General features: G+C 42.9%; 1 protein-coding gene across 5 annotated transcripts in view; it reads right to left on the bottom strand.

The window, feature by feature from the left end:
• Positions 1–23,818, bottom strand: part of MRE11 (MRE11 double strand break repair nuclease) — a 56,317-nt gene that overhangs the window by 18,700 nt on the left and 13,799 nt on the right. For 4 of the 5 annotated variants that reach the window (XM_075919364.2, XM_075919366.2, XM_006134410.5 and 1 more), the window contains 3 exons: positions 13,900–14,003; positions 3,619–3,792; positions 51–113 (listed from right to left, as the gene is read on the bottom strand). In XM_075919364.2, coding sequence (XP_075775479.2) covers positions 51–113; positions 3,619–3,792; positions 13,900–14,003 — 341 coding nt within the window. The remainder of the gene's footprint in view (positions 1–50; positions 114–3,618; positions 3,793–13,899; positions 14,004–23,818) is intronic. The other variant, XM_075919365.2, reaches the window with a different exon arrangement.

The raw sequence follows: 23,818 nt of genomic DNA, 5'->3' as shown, positions 1-23,818 counted from the left end.
CAATATAGACATATATCCTGTACCCTACATTTGTGTTTTATGGGAATTACCTCACGAACTTCCTCATCCTCCTCTTCAATATTCTCTTTTCTGGTCTCCCTAAATTTTCGCACCTAGATCACAATAATATAAAATATACAATCAAATTAGTAGTTTGTACTGTACAATATCCGAAGACACAAAAATGCCAAGAAAAGTATTCCTGTTTTTAAACTTAGATTTTTTTCTAAAAATCAACTGAATGCCTGTTCTTTTTACTGGATTTATTTTTAACAGGAATAGAACAGCATTTTCACTGTTCAACCCTTTGGCAGGAAGGCTTTGCTAATTGTAATGAGCAACAATTACATTACCAGGTACAAGCAATACATTTGAGATATCTTTGTAATAGGGAGGCTCCAGAATACATAAGATTTAGCTAAACCTCTTTTTTAGAAGCAAATAAGAAAAATCAAGTAATATAGAACAGTCTGACTGAGTCCATCCCTTAGTAAAAAGAAACCACTACCAGAGATTCAGGGCTCAAAGCATGTCTGCAGTACCACTGCTGCTTACTGGCATGATTAGATATTGGCTCATACCCAGCAATGTGCATCTTTAGAAAAAGAAAATCTTGCGGCTGGTGCTATTCTCAGAGAATCCAAAGTAGCATGAGAGCAAAGGATGCCCAACAACATGTTCAAAGGCCATAGGAGGAAGAGAAGCCAACATTGCAGCCAACGAATCTCATATTTCATGAAATGAGAGCACTAAAGCTCAGCACCAGCTGAAAACACACTTGATATGAGGTGGAAAGGAAAGCTGGTGGATCACTTTAGATGGACTATATAGGCAAAAGGCATCACTATCTAATACTGCACAGTGTTAAACAAGGTCCTGGGCTTAGTTTACAGAAACCTTAACTTGTTTAGCACTATAGCAAACACAGTATTAAAAATCCTCTTACATTTTTATTAGACACACACAAAAAGAAGGTAAAATATTTCAATTGCTTTAACTGTTTATTAAATAAGGTTTTCATTTTAGTAGCATCTCTTATTCTTTCCCTTTAGAAGTAGACAGTAAACAACAGAAAAGCTCCACTGAAGTGGTGATGTCACCCAGATTCCTTTTTCTTCTTTGTCTTTTGGTCAGGACACCTCTCTAGATCATGGTAATGAAGTACTGAGGTCCCAGAAAAATAGAGGGGGTGACAGCCAGAATGGTGAAGCTCAGTTGCAATAGCTTTTATTTTTCCCTCCTGTTTCTCTTTTTTTGTTTCATGAGCTTTTGTGGGCAAAATCATCCATGAAAGTTCATGATTCTATACAGTTTGGTTAATCTCCATAGTAGAGCCATAAGACTACTTGTTTTTCAAGTTACAGACTAACAGAGCTACCCCTTTAACACTTGAATTGTCAACTCAACTGAGAGAAGTCAGTAAGATCAACTATGACAAGAGATGCATAGTGCAAGTGTGACAGACAATGGGTTAACAGAGTAACAAGAAGTAGTGGGCTATGAAGAAGTACAGTAAATGCCAGAAAAAAACAAGTGTAGAAGTGAGTAATAAAGAAGGGAAATAGAAGTGAAAGTAAGAAGGAGATGAAAGAGAAAAAGAAATGGGGAGAGAAAACTGGCATCATAGATATGCATCTAGACCCACTGCTTTGTTTAAAATAAAAATCTTCAAGTCAAACTAAGCAACAAGCTGCTGCTGTTTTAACCAATGGTCAAATCTGCCACTGGCATGAGCAAGTGCAACTCCAAATATTATTGTTAAATGCCAGTGGTCAATTTTGTGCTGAGCTTAAGGTACATGTGGCCTACACTTAACAAATGACAAATCTGTGTACATGTGGGTATATGCACAAGATTCTATTATGAACAATTAGAAGATTTACCTGGTGTTGCTCAGATCCTTAATTCAAATTAATATTTGTTTTTTTGGAAAATAAAATGAAAATCATAGAACCATAGAATCCTAGGGTTGGAAGAGACCACAAGAGGTCATCAAGTCCAATTCCCAAAAGTCTGACGCTCCAACAACTGAGTTAGCCAACCTCACAATGTACATTCTTCATTTAAATCACTGCTCTGGGATGGGGATGGGATCGAGAGGTTCAGTATGCAGCTGCCCTGGGGTGAGAGGACTACCGTAGCATTCTGGGACCAAGCGAGAAGCACCTGTCCACAACTGTTGCAGCTCCAGTGGACACAGGCTGAGTGGACACAGGCATGACCCCTGGCTGAGGCTGGTCCAGGTTCGTCTGCCCTCTGTACTCCTCAGCCAGAGTGAGGAATGCAGCAAACCACACTTTCCCCTTGCTCCCCGACAAAGGGGAACAGCCAGCAATGTACCCTGTCACGGAGGTGTGGAGAGTCACCGGGCCTTGCACTCACATCTGCAGCCAAATGTGACTATCAGACAACAGGTAGAATAGAAAGTATATTGGTTCACAGGGATACAGTATAGAACAGACTTGTTAGCACAGGAACCAGAAGCAGTCAGTACAATCCATCTGGAAGAGGGGGCAAAACCAGGGCTCTGGTCCCCCTCCCTGTATCCCAAGCCAGACAAGACTAACTCACACTCAGCAAGCAGTTCCATTCCTGCAGGCAGCCTCGCCTCCTCCTTTTTCCAGATTCCTTGGAAAAAGGTGTCACCTGGCCACACACCCCTTCCAGGCTCAGGTTACAAGAGAGCTTAGGCCATGTGAACATGCTGGCCATAGCATCCTCTCTGAATGAGTCACACCCAGAATTCCCATCCCCATAGTAGTGCAGTGCCCAGGGAAACTGAGGCACACACACATTACACAGAATGGTACAGGACAGTAGAAATCACTGCAACACAACAAGTGAACAGAGTGAATGCTATCCCGGCTTTGTGTCACTTGTCCACAGCCACTACAGCTCCAGTGGGCACAGCTAGGGGAGGGGTGAATGACCCCCGGTTGAGGTTGGTCCAGGTCCGTCTGCTCCCCAGCCAGAGCGTGGAATGCAGCAAACTGTACATTCCCCTTGCTCCCTGACGAAGGGGAACAGCCAACTATGTCCCTATATGAATCAGAACAAGGGGGAGCTTCACTTCCCCCTACCCTCCGAAAAGGGTGCCTGGGGGTTGGGAGGCTAGGGCAGTCCCCTGGAGACAGGGTAGAAAGTGGGGCACCCCCACTCAGCCCCTTTTACCTGCCTGGTGATTTTTGTCTCTTTTCTAGATGGTTTTATGAAAAGCGATCCCATTCCAGGAACATCCCATTTTCCTCACACCACCAAACCCTTACCTCGCTTTAAGTTATGATAAGAAGCTGAATTTGGAGGAGGCTGTATACTGGTTTAGAAGATCTTGAGCAGATACAGACAAACTCAAATATATAGTAGATTAAAATACTATATAAAATGGAGTAAGAAGCAACATATCAGATTACAAGATACAATTTTAAAAATAGATTAAGCTACTTTTAAGCTAAATATTTAACTTTTTTGTGTGCTCGTGAAAGTGAAGGAATGAGGGGATTGGCTAGAGAAAGGTGTTGTGCAAGCTTCAAAACATCCACAAAACTGTCAATAGACCACAATATTGAGCTACAATCTAGGCTGCACCTAATTAGAAGAACAGAGTAATTTAGTACCCACCTCCTCATCTATTTTTGCCTCCTCTGCATCAGTGTGACGTTCCTTAAGAAACCGCTGTGTTTTTTCTAATTGAAATTTCACCAACTCTTCTATAGCATCTTTCTCTTCTTTGTCAACAAACTCCTGCACTGCTTCACCCATTCCTCTTTCAGTCAAGAGTGAAAGTTGTACTTTCTTTAAAAGATAGAAAGGGGCAGACATTAAAAAACACTTCCCTCAAACAGCAATATTTACTCCAGAATGTTATATTATTCTTCAGAAAAGAGAAATACACAAAAATATTTAAAGATGTTAGTCAAAGAATTGGATAACACCAGGAAAAGCTGAATAATAGTCGCTCATCAAGAATCTTAGCTTTAAAGAATTAATGTTATGTAAATCAAATTAAGATCTAATAAGCTAAAAAGCATTATGATTAGTGATGACAGAAGAGAGTAAAATACATCTCACAAGTGAATCATTTACATGGAGAAAGCAATAATGCCAATCTTACTGCATTTCTTCATGACTAAAATGAAGTAAACTACATTTACATTTATTTTTGTACCTCAAATGTGAAATAAGTCAAGTCTGTTACTAAATAATATTTTAGCAGCACTCTTCTATCTGTACAACATGAAAACAAAAAATGTAACCATTAAAATATGTGACTAGATGCTGGGAAATCAGAAAGAAAATTATTTGTCTATTATAGATATAATAGAATTCACTTCACAGCAACCTGTTGGCTCCCATCAAAAAGTTGCTATTATCCAGATGTTGCCAATATGTAGAAAGCACTGTTTTCAGGGGAATACACAAAAACCAAGTACAGAACAGTAATACATTGTACAATTATGAAACCGCTTATTCACTTTGAGGACAAACGAAAAAACTAAACACTGATACACAGGAATGGATACGCTATATAGTGCGCCAACTCCACATACAGAAAACGTATGAAATCTCCACTTGCTAAGTACCACAATGATAAAGAAAAAGCATTTAAAAATTAAAATTTAAGAAACACTTACAATTTCTCTGTATGCTGAACTATACTGTTTCTGCAGTGCTCGTGTGCCACAAATAAAAGTGGACAAGATATTTTACTGCAAAGGTCTTAAAAGTTGTCCCTTTCTACTGTTTGCCATCTCCACCCATAAATCCATCTCAGTTTTGCACGCAGTTTCAACAGTTCTCAAAGCCACAACTCTGGAATAACCTGCAAAAAACATCCACCAGCTGCTCTGTGAGGGAAGCCTCTTTGGATTCACCATATGATGCACGATTCATGATGCCCTTGTGCCTTATTGGCCTATTGACACTTTACAACCACTATAATTTCCAGAAGTTCAGCATCAGAAACCTCACCTTCCATCTCCAATCAACTATCGAACTCAACAACAGCTTTAAACGCCTCTCCTGTTAGAATTTATAGGAACAGAAATATTGGCCAGCATATCGATGTACACAAGCCATCATTTTCAGTTATTATTATAAGCTCTCCCTTCCCAATGCCACTTAGAACAGTCTATGGGAGAACAGCAACCCAGGACTCCTTAGCGATGTGAAGTGCGTTTATAAATATTAGGGTTTTTTTTGTTTGTTTTTAACAACATACACTATTTGTAGATTTGGGTCAACACCAAAGAAGCAATGATGCACACAGTTCATTGGCTACATGATCAAGGCTTCATCGGAGCAAGAATTTTAACACAAAGTGTGATAGCTTTACATCAGCTGAATGTGCTAAGCAATGTCAATAAGAGGCACATCTAGCGATCTTGTGCCAGAGGTTCCCTGTTCCAGTTCTTAAGCAACTTTTCAAGGAGCAAACTTGTCATCCATCCATACATTGGCCGAGTTTCTGTAGATCACAGGCAGCTCTGAGTGGTCCTTAGAGAAGCCTGGGGGATTTGCCCTTTCTGATCATTATAGGCCATTTCTCTGTCCCATCCATGTTTGTATAACACAGCAATATGATGTGGTATATAGCTTTTTCACATTCCTGCAACCCCTTCTGTCAGAATGCCAAGGCCTCTGCTGGGAATGCCCTGATAAAAGAGACTAGTCAGCACTAAAGATTTCATGTATATGAAACTACTTGAGAATGCTGTGTAAGGTATCTGTCTGCCATGCTCTTACAACTAAGCCATGTTGTGGTGGACTTTCCAACTAAGCCATCTGCAGGACTGAACTTCTCTGCTACCAGTTGACTCACTTTCTGTTTCAGAGAGATGAGCATTTTGTCCAAGCATATGCTGAAACCAGAACCACAGGTCTTCACCAACATCTGTTTCCTTCCCATAACACTGACATTTACAGCCTCAGTACGTGCTGTTCCTGGTAAAGGTTATGGCTGTTTGAAAGCATAACTTGGATTTTGGAGACATCAAACCTTTCAGCCATTCTTACATGCATAGGACAGTGATCACGCAGGGCCTCTAGCAGCCAAACTCTATTGACGAGAGATAGGCACATGCTTTTGGAAACCATGGCACACAGAAGTTTAGCTGTACATGCTCAGAGCCTGGAAGCTGATTATAGGATGGACCTCTCCTCTAAAACAGTTGCTACTTCAGTGACATACCAGTTCCTAACATCCAAATCCACGGATGATAATAGAATGAACTGGTTCCTGGCAATATGTTTCTATTAAATGGAAGATGTTATTCTCATGGTTGCTATATAGCAGAATCTATAGTATTTAGAATTATTAAAGAAAGTTGTAAAAATTACACAACAGTTAATATTGTGTTCTAAATTATCAAAAGCTCCCAACAGTGGAGGTTTGTAATTTTTGTAAACATCGGTAATTCCTACTAGTTTTGTCAGACAGAATATAGCTGCAACTGTTGATTAAACCAAAACAGTCCAGAACAGTCAGCTCTTTAAAGCCGTATACCTATTTCCAAGCAAGGATACTGACTTTTGAGTAGCATGCTTTCTTCTTTAGTCTGTTGTAATGATGCAATAAATGTTCTTACTTAGGAACATAATGTGTGCTTAATTTATTTTCAAGTCTTTCAGCTGCCCCGTAAGATGCTATTTTGTAACACTTGTTAGAAGCAGTGGAGCCTTTTCTACTGAGGAACAGTTAGATAAATTTTAAAAGGTACCTACATAGCTATTAAAATAAAGTGTTAGTTGAAGCAAATGCATCAGCATTACACTTAGAACTGTCATTTTAAAGACAGTATTATTTCTGACATTCAGTAAACTCATATAAATGTATTAAAATAGGAAGTTTGTCACTAAATGAAAAAGCTATTACTGTAATTAAAGAAAACAAATGCAATAGCAAGCAATTATAATAAGACAGTGGTCTCCAAACTTTTTAAGCACAAGATCACTTTTTGACTTTAAGTGCAATCCAAGATCTACCTCAAACCCAAATACCCTTGCCCCTTCTCCTTTGTGCTCCTGTGAGGGCCCCGTTCCTGCTCATTCCATCCTCCCTCCCCTGTCCTTCCTCACTTTCAACAGTCTGGGGCAGAGGGTCTGGTCTTCGATTAAGGAATCTGGAGTATGAGAGGGGCTCTGAGCTGAGCCTGGGTCTGGCAGTTGGGGTACCAGAGGGGTTTCTAGGTACAGGCTATGGGAGGGTGTTAGGATGTAGAGGTGCTTGGGGCTAGGGCAGGCACTTGGGGTGCAGAATGGAGTTCATGACTGGGGTAGGGTTTCGGGATGTGGGCACCAGGTGGGCGCTGCTTACTTCAGGTGGCTCTTTGGTGGTGATGCAGTGGGGCTAAAGCAGGCTCACCCCTGTCCTGACTCTGCACCACTCCCAAAAGCAGCCAGAAAACTCCATCCCAAGTCCTGTTGTTCCCCCTCTCTGCTCTGTGGAGACAGGATACAGGGTGGGAGTGGAACACCTTGACATCAGCACCCCCTCTTCTTCCTCTCCTGCCCTGCACAAAAAGCAGAGGCTCCTGAGGGGACAGCTCCAAGGCAAAGGGCAGGAGATGTGCAGCAGATGTGCAGCAATTGGGGGAGGGGAAGGGCAGTTGAAGTGCTGGATTGATAACTTCGTGGCCAAAGCTGTCAGGATCACCTGTCTGAGGCGCCAAGATCTACTAGTAAATCCCGATCTTCTGGTTGGTGACCACTGTAATAGGACATAAAAAACTTCCAAAACTGTGTTAAATACATAATCCTCTTAGTCTCACAGAACTTTCTAAGATGAAAGGGAAAGAACCCTATAGCTACTTGCATTAACCCCATTGGTAGTCTCTAAGGACCCAAGTCTTGCAGAATCAAGAATTATGGGCCTAATTCTTACTCATGCACTTCAGAGCAACTACTGTCATAAGTTCTAGACATACAAATGTCACCTAGAAATAGAAAGTGTAAAGTCCTAGCACCTTAATAAGAGTTTCTGACCTAACGTAACTTATACTTGGGGGAGGGGGGAGAGAATGAATTACAGCAGTACTTAAGCACCAACAAACAAGAAAGCAAGCAAAACAAACAGTCCCTGACCCAAAGAGCTCACAATTTAAAAATCAAGAGATGGATATAGACAGAGTACAAGGAAACAATGAGCCAATTTTGATCAACATAAGGCTCAGTCCAGAGCCTAACTGTTGTCATGTTTTTTGTTGATCTCAAGGCACAGGAAAATTTTGAGGAGGATTTTGAAGGAGGGTAAGTCATTAGTTTTGTGGATGTTTATGGAGAACTCCTCCTGAGTGTGAAAAGCAGCATGAAAAGGGAACACAAAATGGGAAATGGATACTGGCACCACGGGCTGTTGAGAGATGAAAAAGTTAACATCTCAATAACCAAAAAAAGATTGTTGGAGATATTTAAGAGCAGGTTAGAAAGACGCCTGTCAGGGATGATCTACACAGTGCTTGGTCCTGCCTCGAGGGCAGGGGATGTACTCGATGGCCTCTCGAGGTCCCTTCCAGTTCTATGATTCTAGAGAAGATGGGAATATGCCATGAAGGGCCTTGAAAATTAACACAAGTAGCACTATCCACTGTAACCAAGAAAGGAAGTAGTAGGGATGGCTTGAGGGGTGGAACGGAGAGTTTAGGAGCTAAGTTCCCTGTAAGCTGCGCAACTGTGCAGTTCGTTAGTGAGCCCTGCGCTGAGATTCCAAGCTTCTGTGCAGGGACGGAGCTCAGCTGACTGGCAGGGGGAGCTTGGGGAGTCCCATCTGTGGTGGGGGGTGAAGGGGAGAAGAGAGAGGGGCATAGGCAGAAAACTAGCACTCTTTTCAAGCCTCCTGGGCTGGGAAAGAGATTGAGGGGGAAGCTGACGGAATGGGGTACATGGGAGAAAGAGGGGGTGGGTAGGTGCTGGCACTGGGGTGAAGTGGAAGTAGAGTTTGTTTGGGCTGCGTGAGATGGGGGAAGGTGGAGAGCCTGTTGTGTTCCGACTTCCAGCTAGACTGCTGGTGCCTGCAAATTTGAGAAGGAGGATTTTATTCCAGCTCTCAGCTGGGGTGGGGGAGCAGAATGCATAGGGTTTGGTGGGGGAAAGGTGGGCAGGTGCTGGTCTCTCTGTGCAATGAGATGTTTGGCATGTCTTGACTCGCTGCAGTCCAGATTGCAGTCCTCTCCGTCTGGCTGGGCTGGATGAAAAGGTGGAGGGGAAAGAAGGCTACATGGGGGGAGGGTGTGTGTGTGTGTGTACCAGGACATTTGCATGATTACATTTCAAAAAAAGTTTACATAGGGGTTAATGGTTTAAGGTAAGAAAGAAAAAGATTTTTTTAACAGAATTTTTGGAGTGTTGCATATACAGCCGCTCCCTGAGTTACAAACAAGTTACGAACCAACATTTAGATCCGCATTCATGACCGCTTTGGTCGTAAGTATGGATGGTCATAAGTGGAGGTGGTCGTAACTCGGGGAGTGGCTGTATCTAAAACTCTGATCTTAATGATTTTTTAAAATCCTGTATTAATTAGTAATACATGGCATACTGTTGCATTAAAGGCCAGCTCTTTGCTATGTGGTCGAGTTCTGGATTTCGAGAGTCAGAAGTAGCAAGTACTAGGTGTGATGTTAGTTGTTTTGTAGGATGACACCTTGTTTACAAGGTCTTTGAAACATGTATCTATCTACAATCCCTGAAGCCATGTGTTGATTTGTTCTGGGGCTTCTCTTTGGTGACACACACAGTGAAAGTTTCAAACCAGAACTTTTATCTGTTTTTACAGGTCTGTGTTTCACTTGTTCTTATGTAGCAATGGTGTCCGACCACTTCTGAAGCACTAACCACTATAGTGAACTAGCCACACTCAACCAGCCAAATAGCCACATGTGGCTACCATGTTGGAAACCACAGTTGTATAGCAGGGATTCTAAACATTTCTCAGAGAAACTGTTTAAACCTTAGTGAATGTATTTTACTCTCCTTTCCAGTGTCAGTAAATATTGTATTAGTATTTGCAAGGATAGCATGACTATTTCTCAGAGATATGCTAAACTCATAGATTTGTTTAGCATCTTAAAGCTGAGCTATACGTGGATAATATGGATTTTGGTGTGTTTACTAGCTTGAGTTGTTAGAAAATATATACACATGTACTCCAAGGGTAATGTTAATTTTCTTTTTTATTTGATTTCATATTAAATATCATGAGCATTATTCCTTGTTTACCATCCCTTGTTTTAATGCATTTTCTTTCACACCAGAGCGGTTCTTCACTCTGGCACGCTGAGTGCAGAAGATGGAAGCCCGCAAGAGACCTCAAATACCTTGCCTCTTTAAGCTTTGCTTACAGAAACTCCCTAGAATCACAGACTGACTGACTTTGAGGTAGCTGCCATCATTGAGTGATTTAAAACCTAAAAAACAGGAAGCTTGAATTCCTTCCCCAGAGACACCCCAAGCTCTTTTGCCAAAAGAGAGCTTGAAAAAAGAAACAAATTTTTTCCCTTATAGCTGACCTCTCAGGCTAGCAGGCATATACATAGACCTCCTGTTTCCTTCCAGGAACCAAGCATCAAATCATTGCCTTAAAAAAAGGTGATTTTATTAATAAAACAGACTTATTCTGGCCTGCATATTTATACCTGCCTCTGGAAATTTCTACTACATTCATCTGACGAAGTGGGTCTTTGCCCACGAAAGCTTATGCTCCAATACATCTGTTAGTCTATAAGGAGCCACAGGATTCCTTGTCGCTAAAACAAAAAGATATACGTGATAAAACATATTTGGCTTCTGGGTATTACAGAGCAACTGAGTAAAATAAATTAAAACACAGAGAACATCTCTGGGAACACTCTTAGGGTATGTCTACACTACAACACTAATTCGAACTAATTTAATACGAATTAGTTAATTCGAACTAGTGCATCTAGACCTAAAAACTAGTTCGAATTAGCATTTTGCTAATTCGAACTAGCATGTCCACATTGAGTGGACCCTGAACCGAGGTTAAAGATGGCCGGAAGCAGTGCCAGCAGGGCATCAGATTAGGACTTAGAGCGTAGAGCTGCTGTCTCAGGCTAGCCAAGGGCTGTGCTTAAAGGGACCCGAACCCGGACAGACAGTTCTCAGGGGTTCCCCGCTCGCTTGTCTAACTCGATGAGGGACAGCAAAGCAGTCCTGGCTTGGAGTGCCCTGAATGCCCACACTTGGCACATCACAGCACTCGGCCATCAGCCCAGCTGCACTTGCCGCAGGCTGCCATCCGGGGGCGGGTCAATCGGGGGGCTGCTTGACAGCTTCCACCCCAAGGAGCCCGCAGAGCCATCCCAGTCTACCCCATCAGGGGCTCGTACCCCATTCCTCCCTCACCTCCTTCAGCTTACCCCTCCCTAGCCCCCCCTTCCTCACGTACAAAATAAAGGACACGTACGTTCAAAAATAGAAACTCTCTTTATTGAACAAAACTCGGGGAGACTGGGAAAAGGAGGTGGGAGAGGGGAAGAGAGAGGATGGGAGAGGGGAGGGCAACTAAAATGATCAGGGGTTTGGAACAGGTCCCATATGAAGAGAGGCTAAAGAGATTGGGACTTTTCAGCTTAGAAAAGAGGAGACTGAGGGGGGATAGGATAGAGGTCTATAAAAGCATGAGTGGTGTGGAGAGGGTGCATAAAAGAAAAGTTCTTCATTGGTTCCCATAATAGAAGGGCTAGAGGACACCAAATGAAATTAATGGGTAGCAGGCTTCAAACTAACAACAGAAAGTTCTTCTTCACAAAGCAAATAGTCAACCTGTGGAACTCCTTGCTGCAGGAGGCTGTGAAGGCTAGAACTATAACAGAGTTTAAAGAGAAGTTAGATAAATTCATGGAGGTTGGGTCCATGGAGTGGTATTAGCCAGGGGGTAGAAATGGTGTTCCTGGCCTCTGTTTGTGGAAGGCTGGAAATGGATGGCACGAGACAAATAGCTTGGTCATTGTCTTCGCTCCATCCCCTCCAGGGTATCTAGTGTTGGCCGCTGTCGGCAGACAGGCTACTGGGCTAGATGGACCTTTGGTCTGACCCAGTACGGCCATTCTTATGTTCTAAGCTCAGGGTCGGGGGTCTCACTGGACCACCTTGATTTGATGCAAACCTGCTCCTGGGTGGCCAGGCTGGCAGCTATCCTGCCCTAGACGGCCACTTTCCTGTGCCTAGTGCGGAGATCGTGGATGTTGGAGGCTTCCCCCCAAACCTGGACGAGGTCCACGATCTCCACACTAGACCAGGCGGCGCCCGCCTCTTGCAGCCCCAGGCAGGCTCCTGGGAGCCGCCAGCCTGGTCCCGAGAAGAGGCGGAGGGCTGGGTGGCAGCGGGTGGCTGGCTCGTGCTGTGCCAGGTGCTGGGTCTGCTGGCTGGATGCTGGCAGGCTTGCACCTGGCACGGGCACCATAGCCAGACCGTGCCCCTTTAAGGGCTCCGGGGCCAGGAGGGGGGCAGAAGAGTTTCCCTGGTGGTGCCCAGAGTGGCCACCAGGGCAAGCTGGGGAGGGCTAGCCTCCCACTAGTTCGAATTAAGTGGCTACACAGCCCTTAATTTGAACTACTTAATTCGAACTAGGCGTTAGTCCTCGTAGAACAAGGTTTATCTAGTTCGAATTAAGCGCTCCGCTAGTTCGAATTAAGTTCAAACTAGCGGTTTGTATGTGTAGTGCCTATCAAAGTTAATTCGAACTAACGTCTGTTAGTTCGAATTAACTTTGTAGTGTAGACATAACCTTAGATAGTGAATGGGGGAGGAAAGGCATAGATTCACACACAGAAGTTTAACCAAACCACCAAAACAAAGAAAAATGCTCTGATCGCGACTAAATACACATTTTTCCTTTATTTATTCATGATCCCTTCCTGGTTCAGTCCACTTCCATGCCCAATATTCCTTGTAGGCATGGTAATTCTGCTTACTGAATGTTGCTCCCTAAAGCCCTTAACATAGAAGTCACACAAAAGGAAGATCAGACCAGGTATCTAAATACAATTCAAATATCAGCTCTGTATCCCATTGGTTCTTCTGGCCCCCTGCCAGCCCTCTTGCTAGCTACCCGAGTTTAACCTTTAATCACTGAGTGCTAGCCAGCACTCCTCCTATTAATGACAACACCTATAGACGGTTTTAAAAACACACACACACACACACACACACACACACACACACACACACACACGTACATGTATGTACGTACATGTATACAGGGCGTCTCCACTATAAGTCGCCCTGGTATACATCCATTCCGCACTAAAGTCATTGACACTTGTAGGAACTGATGCATTTTAAGTCCCCACATTCCCTGTTCTTAAGTTGTGCAAAAAAACCCTAAAACGCAAAAAAAAAAAAAAAAAAAAAAAACACACCACCCAATTTGTGCAAATGGAAGTCAGCCGTGGGAAAAACATTCCCCGCTTTAAGTTGTTTCGTTATAAGTTCAAGTTTTTTAGAATGTATCTTGGACTTATAGCGAGGACGGCCGGTAATATTTTGTGTTAGTATTGGTGCTACACATAAGAAATTTCAATCTGCCCCCCCAAAAATATAACCCACCCAAGAATAGCAAGTATTAGCAGGAACACTGCTCAGGAGCCCAGTCTGAATCATGATGAGCTTGAGCTGATGGCCAGACATCCATGTGAAGACGTCAGAGATTTCAGTTTGGACAAAGAGACAAGTGAGGTGTCAGTCCAGAGAGGGTAACTGAATTTATGTTTGCAGATAAAATTAACCAGAGATAAGATGGAGACAAGAAGGGGTGTCAAGGACAGAGCCCTGTCGAACATCCATGGGGGGGGGGGGGGGGGGGGAGGAGGGGGAAATCAGCATAATAATCCAATGTGAGATTTTATAAATGAATCCAGGACTTAAACACAGCAATAAAATTACCTTCTCTGCTGTCTGAAAATACTGCTTCACAAGGTCTTCCACTCTCAGGGTCACCCCCTCTGAAGCAGGCCTGCTAACGAGCTTTCCAAAATTAACCTCATCTTCTAGAAAAGAGATATATATTAAAATAATCTATTTTTATCTTCACACAGTCGTTTATAACACCTAAATTGATAAGACCACCTTGATTCATTGTAATACAAAAGTTAATGAAAATTAAAACATTATTGAAAATAAGTTTCCTGCAAAAGTGCTGGCCATCAGTCAAGGAATTGTTCTTTAAATATCCAGTTAATACTCTATTCTTTCCGCTACAATAATATACAAATATGTCCAAAGAGAATTCCACTTGTAACAAGCATAAATAATAAAAACCCTTTCACTCTCCTAAATGCCTGGAAAAATACAGGGATTGAGCAACAAAAATTGGGCTCTGTCAGATCAAAAGGAGAACAATTTCCAAAATCCAAGGCCTCCCATAGAAAATACAGTATCAGTAGTTCCCTCTCTTTTATACTGAAGGAACTTCAGCTCAAATATCTTTGCCGATTTCAAATAGAACAAGAGGAGAAATAGTGTCTCATGTAGGTAGGTCCTAAAAGCTTGCATTTAATGCCCTACAGCTGGGGTGTCCAAACTTTTTTCAAAGAGGGCCAGATTTAATGAAGTGAACATGCATGAGGGCCAACCATTTTGCCTGACATTCTTTGAACCATTAAAATTAAATGCAAATTAACTATTTTATGCAAAGTTTATTGCAAACGGCATACTTTTCATTTCGTCACATGGATGACAAATCTAAACAGGTGTTAAATCACTCTGCCTTTCATATCTGAAAAGCCAGATGAAAAAAAAAATCCAGGAAGCTGAAATATATGTCAGGAACATTGTAAAGTACATTACATATTATTGGTAATAAAGGTTGTCTGTCAACTTTTAAGGTAAAAAAATATGAACAGGAACATAACACCAAGTATACATCATGTGTCCAAATACATTTATAACTGATTTAGACCAACTGACATTAACTGAGATTTTACAATGTATTCATCTCAATTGAAAAAAAACTTGCCTGCACTAATGTGAAGGGTGAAACTGAGATCTGGACTGCAGCACATAGGCTAGGTCTGGTTCAAAAGCAGTGGTTTTGATGCGCAAAATGTCACGCAGGTGAGAGTCACTTAGTCTTGTCCTCACGCGGTTCTTGTTAAAGTTCATAGCAGAGAATGTCTTCTCACACATATATGTTGAGCCAAACAAGCTCAGCATTTTCTTAGCCAATGTTCGAATCTCTTGAAACCGGCTCTTATCCAGTTGGCGGTAAAAAGTTCACAAGAGAGAGCTGTTGGTGACGACTGCGTAACTTGCTGTCACAATGCAGCTCAATGAGCTCGAGCTGCAGCTGATCTGGAGCATCATCGGGGTCAACAGAGAATGGAGAGGAGAAAAGGCTGATCTCCTTTTCAATAGCTGCAAAATCCTGAAAGCGCCGTTTAAACTCCGCAGCCACAGATGCGATGTCTGCTGCATACCTGCTCGTTTGCGCACTGATATTGTCTTGTGGAAAACTGTTCATTATTTCCTGCAACGCTGAAAAATGTATGGTATTGGGCTGTGTTTGTGACAACTGCCTTATGAAAAGTTGCAGCTTTGTTCCAAAGGCTTTGAGGTGTGAATAAAGCTGGTTCACCGCTGCATCTTTCTCCTGAAGACTCGTGTTCAGTAGATTCAGATGCTTTGTTAAGTCAACTAGAAACCCCAAATCAGCCAGCCAAATAGGATCAGATAGTTCTCGCATTGGTTGTCCCTTTGTTTCCAAGAATTCTCCGATTTCCTTTCTGAGAGAGTAGAAACGCTGCAGTGCAGACCCCTGACTGAGCCATCTTACATTGTTGTGATATAAAACATCTTCGTATTCAGCCTGGATGGCCAGTAGAAACTGTTTAAACTAGCGGTGGCACAGGGCTTTAGAGCGAATAAAATTAATAGTCTTTAGCACCGGTTTCATAACATGAACATATTTGAGATGTTTAGCACAGAGAACTTGTTGATGAATGATACAATGGAGTTTAATAGCTTTGCCTCCTTCTTCGATCACCTTGTTACAGATTAGGGTTGATAATCCACTTCGTTCACCAGCCATGGCAGGTGCCCCATCAGTAATAATCCCAGTAACTTTGTTCCAAGGCAGTTTCATGTCATCTATGGCGGAACTAACAGAAACAAATAAATCTTTTCCGCTTGTTTGGTCCATAAGGCTTTGGAGGTCAAGTAGCTCTTCAGTCACATTCATTTCATCGTCCACCCCTCTCATAAAAATCAGCAACTGAGCTATGTCAGATAGGTCCGTGCTTTCATCACAGGCTATTGAAAAGAAGTCAAAATCCACTCCTTTGGACGTCAACTGTCTCTTAATATCTGATGAAATCTCTTCAATTCTCCATGCTACAGTGTTACGAGCCAGGCAAATGTTGGCAAACTCTTGCTTCTTCTCGGGACAGATATTCTCAACCATTTTCATAACGCATTCTTTGATAAAGTCACCCTCAGCAAAAGATTTGCAATTTTTAGCAATTAACGTTGCCACCTCATAGCTCACCCTTGTGACATTTTCATTTCACTCACGGGCTCTTGTGAAAAATCGCTGTTTTGACATTAAAACAGCTTCAAGTTGCTTCAACTTTTCACTGCGGTCGCGCCCTGTTAGCTTGTCGTATGTGCTATGTCTCGACTGGTAGTGTCTCTTGACATTAAATTCCTTATAAACAGCCACAGTCTCTTAGCATATCAGACAAACACAGTGATTCCGTATTTCAGTGAAGAAATATTCCACTTTCCACCTGTCCTGGAAGCGGCGGCCCTCACTGTCAACTTTCCTTCTCTTATTTACAGGCGCCATTTTTGAAATTGACCAGAAGGGGAAGGGATCACGTGAGCGCAGTGCCAGAGGTTTTGGTCTAAGTGTGTTCGTCCGAGCACTAATACACTGCCCAACAAGAATTCTCTTGCCTTTGTGGTTGTGTGTGGTGAAGAGTCTAAGCATGAGCTCGGGCGTATTCGCAGCTCCACGTGCCTGAGCCCGCCAAAAAGCTGACAGCACGCAGCGCCAATCACAGGTACTGAGACATTTCCCGATCTCTGCAGCTGTGGACCGGGAAAATGTCTCAGTACCTGTGATTAGCGCTGTCAGCTTCCCGGCGGGTTCGGGTACGTGGAGCTGCGAACACGCCCAAGCTCATCCTTAGTTCTGAGCGGTGCTCGGGGATTCGTTGGGGGCCATAAGAGATAGATATTGCCAAATTACCTGTGGGGCCGTATTAAACCGGAACACGGGCCGCAATTGGCCCACGGGCCGGACTTTGGACATGCCTGCCCTACAGGTTAAAAACTATGCTTTGTACTCCACTCAGACACTAACAGCCAGTCAGACACCAGAGCACTGGTGTAACATGCTCCCAACATGAAGCTCTGCATAATAAATGAGTCATAACATTCTTCATTAGCTTGAGTTTGGTTAGAACATTGCAATAATCCTATGAAAGTAAGGATAATTGGCAAAGTCCATATCAAACAGAAAAGGCCACATGCTTTCTACTAGGCATAAAAGGAAAAAGTAATCTTGGCAACATTCTCTGAGCATCCATAAGCACAGGACTTAGTAATATATTTAAATTTGTGTCACCCCCCCCCATGCTTTATGAAAATTAGCTTATGAATAAGAATATACATACCTCAAAGATGTTTTAGGCAAAATGCCTAAAATGATGCCATCACATGACTTTTTTAAAGTTACATTTATAAATAAAATATATTTAATCACATACAAGAATGATTTGTGCATGTAATGTTAGAAATATAAAGTGTGAATCTGTTTATAAATCTAGATGTGCTAATGAGGGCCATTAGTGATACTCTGGAAACATAATGGCTCAGTATTCAAACCAATGACTTGTGAATAGTCTTATTTTTCTCATAAGCCTGACATGAGGTTAGTCCTGCCAGGCTATGGCCAAGCCATCTGGTGCTAGAAAACATTTTGGATCCTGTACTTTTCTACTCAAGGTAAGAAAAATTTGAACTAAACACAAAGGATTCCTGCCTTGGGCAAAAGGGATATAAAAGGTGAGAAACCAAAAATAGGGGCAGATGCCAAGAGACCCACTCACTCTTACCACCCAAGATGTGTGCTGGAAGTATCTAAGACTGAACAGGGGAAAGACTGGACCTAAGCCAGGAGGCTGCCTAGCTAGTAGAAATGATGATTAGAGCTACTATTGGGGGTAATAATCTGCATATAAATGTAGTAAGTTGAGGGTCAGTAACATGGAGTCAGCAGACCTAAATAGAGGCCTGTAACATGCAAACAGCAGCTGGCCTGCAATCTAGTGACCAAGACTTTGGTTTAGTAACACAGGAGCCAAGAAAGAGGCCCTATTGATTGTGTAAGTTAGGTAGAGCATGAATGGACATAGGGAGGCACCAGGTCAGACTGTAAGCCAAAAGGGGAGTAGCAGAACATCTTAGTAAGGAATGTCTTGGTACAAAGACTTTGCAAAAACTAACGTACATACTGACCTAGGTTCAGGACCGGGTCGAAACTGACAGCATGAAGGACAGTAAGTAAGCCCCCTTTTCACAATATGAGGGGTGGTAAGTAGGCAACAGAGGGTGGTAACATGGTACATAAAGAAATGATGTACGTTGTTTGTATCTGTCTATAAAAGGGCACCGCAAATTATGCACACTGGCCAACCTTGGAGGGGAGGAGGAGGAGGGATATATACACTAGGCACCTGAAATGGCAGGTGTCATTGCCTAGACTTACATGCTGTGTCTAGACTGGCAAGTTTTTCCGCAAAAGCAGCTGCTTTTGCGGAAAAACTTGCCAGCTGTCTACACTGGCCGCTTGAATTTCTGCAAGAACACTGACGATCTCATGTAAGAAATCAGTGCTTCTTGCGGAAATACCATGCTGCTCCCGTTCGGGCAAAAGGGCCAGTGTAGGCAGCTCAGATGTGTTTTGTGCAAAAGAGCTCCGATCGCGAAAATGGCGATCAGGGCTTTCTTGCGCAAAACCCCATTAATATTGGCACGGACGCTTTTCTGCAAAAAGTGCTTTTGCGGAAAAGCATCCGTGCCAATCTAGATGTTCTTTTCCGCAAATGCTTTTAACGGAAAACATTTCCGTTAAAAGCATTTGCGAAAAATCATGCCAGTCTAGACGTAGCCACAGAGTGCACAATGGCTTAACTCTGACTCACCGCTGTTAATATCTGTTATACGGCAATAGGCCTGCTGTGTGTTGGTAGCTTGTCAACACGGGCCAAATGCACAGTGGTGCAGGATTGTAGAATCTCTGCTACCAACTGTTAGAGCATCACACTTGACAATAAACCTGTTCGATTGATTTGAACCTTGCCTGAATCTGTCGTTTCTGGGGGCTTAGTTAGCGTGTTTTGTTTTATTTTTTGCTTGGTAACTTACTTCAATCTGTCTGTTATCACTTGCAATCACTTAAACCCTACTTTTTATATTTAAATTACTTTTATTTATTAACAATTGTTTACACTGTATTTGATAACTGAAAGGTGTGTGGGGGGAGCCATAGCTGTGCATTTCTGCCTTTCATTGTTAAAGAGCAAACCTTATGATATTTCTCAGTGTAAAACTTTTATACAGGGTAAGAGATTTATTTGGGGTTTTGGTCCCTTTTGAGGGCAATGCACCTGTATTCCTGTCTAGGCTCTATAACTCAGCCCTCCCAGAGCTGATTCAGCTCCTCTTTTGCTCTGAAAAAGGGGGGCAGTAACCCCAACTCTATGCCTTTGCTGTGGGAGACCAGAGCTTCTGATCTAGCAGGACAGGGTGGTGGGGAGCCCCAGAGGACAGATAGGCAGGCAGGCTCAGTGCTATGATCAACTCACTGGCCTCAAGAAGATCTCGGTGATCCAACCTGTCACAATATGCAACTGTATTTCAAATGGTGGTTACGCTCCTTCAGTGAAAGGTATCAAATTATTCTTTGCATACTCTTTGGACTACTTCCTACAAGCCATGAATATTATCTCCATCTTATCAGATCAAGTGGCAGCCAACTAGCTTTCATCCTAGCCCAGGGGCGGACAAAAGGGCCTCCGCGGGCTGGATACAGCCTGCCAAGCTGGTGGATCTGGCTGCAGAGGCCCTGCTGCTCCCCTGCCCCCAGGGCAATTAGGGCCTGGGGGCAAGGGTGCATGTGAAGCCTCCTCTCACCCTGCCAGGAGCACATAGCGCTATGAAGTGCCACTCACAGGGAGGGGGCAGAGCGGAGAAGGCTTCACATGCTACCCCCAATTGTCCTGGGGGCAGGGGAGCGCAGGAAGCCTCCTCCTGCCCTGCCAGGAGCATGTGGTGCTTTGAAGCACTGCATGCCGCTCGCAGGGCTGGGGGGGGGGGGGGGAGAAGAGAGGAGAAGGCTTCGCACACTCCCCCGCCCCCATGCCTTGATTGGCCTAGGGGCAGGCGAGTGAGGGAAGTCTCCTCCCACCCCAGGGGCATGGGCACCTTGGGAGAATGTGGGATGGGGGCAAAGGCACTCTCTCACCACCAGACCAATCACTGTCTGGGGATGGGAATGCAGAAATATATTGGCCCCGCCCCTTCTGCTCGATGCCCCAACCCTTCATGTGCGGCCTGGGTCCACTTCAAAAATTTCAAAAGTGCCCCTGGCAAAAAATTATTGCCCATCCCTGTCCTAGCCCCAAGCCAAGGGTACACAACAACTCCTCTACAGTGAAATACTGGCAAACCAACAGCAACAGCAGAGCCAGTACCCCTTTACTGGCCTTCATCACCTAGCATTTTCACCCAGAAAGTAATATGAAAACTGTATACAAGACATCACCTATAAACCATGGTGAACTGTATCACCTTCCTTCTGAAAGAGGGCATTTGGGGTCCATCTTATCAACAGTGGAACATTATGAAGTCCCACCAAAGCACTGGTAGAGCAATCAGCTGGTAATCAATATTCTCTGTCAAAGCTGCCTTTCAATTCCAACTTTCAATTCCAAGTCAAACACAAGATCCAGAGTGTGCATGGATTGCTGGGGACCAGTGAGGAGAAGGAGGGCCACTCATGCAGTCCACTGCCTATTTTTGGTTGCCCATCGCTGTTCTATAGACACCAAGAATTAATCAACTTCACCTATTACAGCATCACGACAGCAGAGTAACCTAATACTCAGGTCTTTTCCATTGGGAAATGCTATAGCAACAGCACTAGTCAAGTCCTATCTCTGATCTGACACACACAACGTGAACACCTTCATCAGCTCTAGCCTTGTAATGGAAAATCTACATCTGAGGTCAGATATATAGAGCTCTGTAAAGATACAAAATCTGTATCCACATAAATGAGCCATGGATATGAATATAGATACCCGCAGATATAAAGTGGGTATTTACAAATTTGCATGATTCTTGATACAAATTTTGTATCTGCATCCACCAAAATAAGTCGCAGATATCAACAGATATCCATGGATATAAAAGCAGATATCTGGGGCTTTGCAAGGTTCTAGGGATGTTAAATTTCGAGTAATTTGCAAATTGTATCAACTATTCAATTAGTCGATAGGACTGTTTCTACACTTCAGAGGTGGAGGTGCTCTAAGGCTGTTGCGACATTTCAAAGGTAAAAGCGCCGTGGGGAGCATGGGGCCAGTGAGATAGTCCTCTGCTAGCCCTGTGCTCCCCGCGGTGTTTCAAAACAGCAGCTTTGCATGGAGCCCAGGGTCAGCTGGGGACTCCCCCGCTGACTCTGGGCTTCAAGCGGCACTGCTGCTTTGAAAAGCCACGGGGAGCACAGCATCAGGTTCCATGCAGCACTGCCACTTTGAAGTACCCCCTCTTCTTTCCCACCCCCCCTGCCGTAGGGTTCTACAGATATAAAAACTCCAGGGCTATATCTACAATGGTCAGTCTTGCGCAAGAACATATGCAAATGAGGGATGACAACGAATACTTAATGAGCTGCCATTTTGCACAAGGGGCTTTTGTGCAAGAAGGAGCAGTGTAGACTGCTCCTTCTTGCGCAACAGCCCTTTGCCTCATACTGCTGCACCTCATTTGCATATGTTCTTGCACGAGACTGGCCATTGTAGACATAGCCCACCAGTATCCCTTCACCTCCTGCTGAACACAACAGTGAACCCGTAGTGTCTTACAATCAGATCTTGTATACTTACAATCAGATCTTGTATACGTGTACATAATCCTGAATTGTATTAATTCTGCTAGTCACCAACCTTGTGTTAAGAGGCATTAAGAAAAGAAGCCACTGAGACAAACAGACCCCCATGACACTGATTTTTCTGCATATTAAGCAGACAAGTTCTTTAACCCAAAGCGATCAGGATTACAGTAGTTGTTCTGCAGTTCCAAAGAACTAATAAGGTAAGTCATTTTTAAAAGTGATGTGCTCAATTAAGTCCAACAGCCCCACACAAAAGAAGAGCAACCTAATTCAGAATTAGCTAAGAGCTTTTTAAGTGTATTTACTAATCATGAAGCATGTTTTCAACTTAATTCAAGTGTTGCTATAAACAAACCTTGTCAATGGAATTAAATTACCTATAAAGCACTAATGTACTACATTAGAAGTCCATTAGATTAGCACTGCATGTTCTTATGTAAATCACATCTTCATTAGTGACCATTAGGGATTCATTACTGGGACAAAAATTGTCAACAACTATTATTCAGTTATTAATAAGTCTAGTCATATTAGGATTTTCACTGTGACAAGTGACTGCTGTTTTAAACAGCAGTAACACTACGACAGAAGACACCTGGAATAAAATATTCTTATAATGAATCAGGGCAAACAGAACACACTATTCCACACGAAAGACCCTGATTCTTACTAAATCCAAAAAGAAGAACATGGCAGAATTTCAGACTGGGATTTTAGACAAAGATTTAGCTATTTAACCCAAAAGCTAAATCTTTAGCTAAAATCCCAATTTGAAATGCTGCTGCGTTGTTCCTTTTGGATTTAGTAAGAATCTGAATACACTGTTCTACATCAAGAATGCAATTTGTCTTGATATGTTACCAGAATATCTTATTTTAGTGTCTTCTATTGTAGTGTTCCTGCTATTTAAAACAACAGTCACTTCGCACAGTGAAAATCCAAATATGCCTAGAATTCATAATAACTGGTTAATAGTTGTTGACAATTTCAGAGAAAACCAAATTACACCTTAGAAAATTTTTCCTACAAAGTTTTAGATGAGCATATCCTACGTAAACAGATGTAGAGAGAAAACTGAAATCCTCAATGTGTGTACTCACTTATAAAATGCTAGGGAAGTTTGTGTATGGATAACAAGGCTATTTCCTACCCCAATGGTACCCAGATGTTCTGAAGTCAGGACAAGCCCCTTGTCAAATTGGTAAATGTGTTGACATGTCTCAAGGTGGGGGGGAGGAGGGAAATCACTGAAAATTTCAGAGAGCTGGGTTTTGCCACAGCCAAGCACTTCCTATATACGCATTTAAAGCATATAAAAACTGCTCCTCTACTTCTTAATTTGTTCTTTTAAAGAATTCAACTGTGATGCAGTTTTATGCACAGCATTAAACACAGAGCTCAGAAAGGTCTTCTGAGGCCATAAAGTCACTCTCTGTAAACTGTTGACAGAGGATGCTCCTACGAGCACCAAGATTTAAAACAACAGCACATACCACATGCTCCTGCAAATATGTTACAGATTTGCAGGGGTCCTTACAGATTTCTATAGCTGGGTCTTGGTCCTCAACTAAGGGTCCTACGTGCCATGCTAAAGCAAATAATAATATCGCTTCTGTTCATTACAGTTTACATAGTTAGTGAACATACTGGTTTTAAAATCAATACATACTGGTTTTAAAGTTA

This window comes from Pelodiscus sinensis, chromosome 1, assembly GCF_052426305.1.
Source record: "Pelodiscus sinensis isolate ZL-2025 chromosome 1, ASM5242630v1, whole genome shotgun sequence".
Lineage (NCBI taxonomy): Eukaryota > Metazoa > Chordata > Testudines > Trionychidae > Pelodiscus > Pelodiscus sinensis.
The sequence above is the reverse complement of the archived record's forward strand: the minus strand, read 5'-3'. Positions and strand labels throughout refer to the sequence as shown.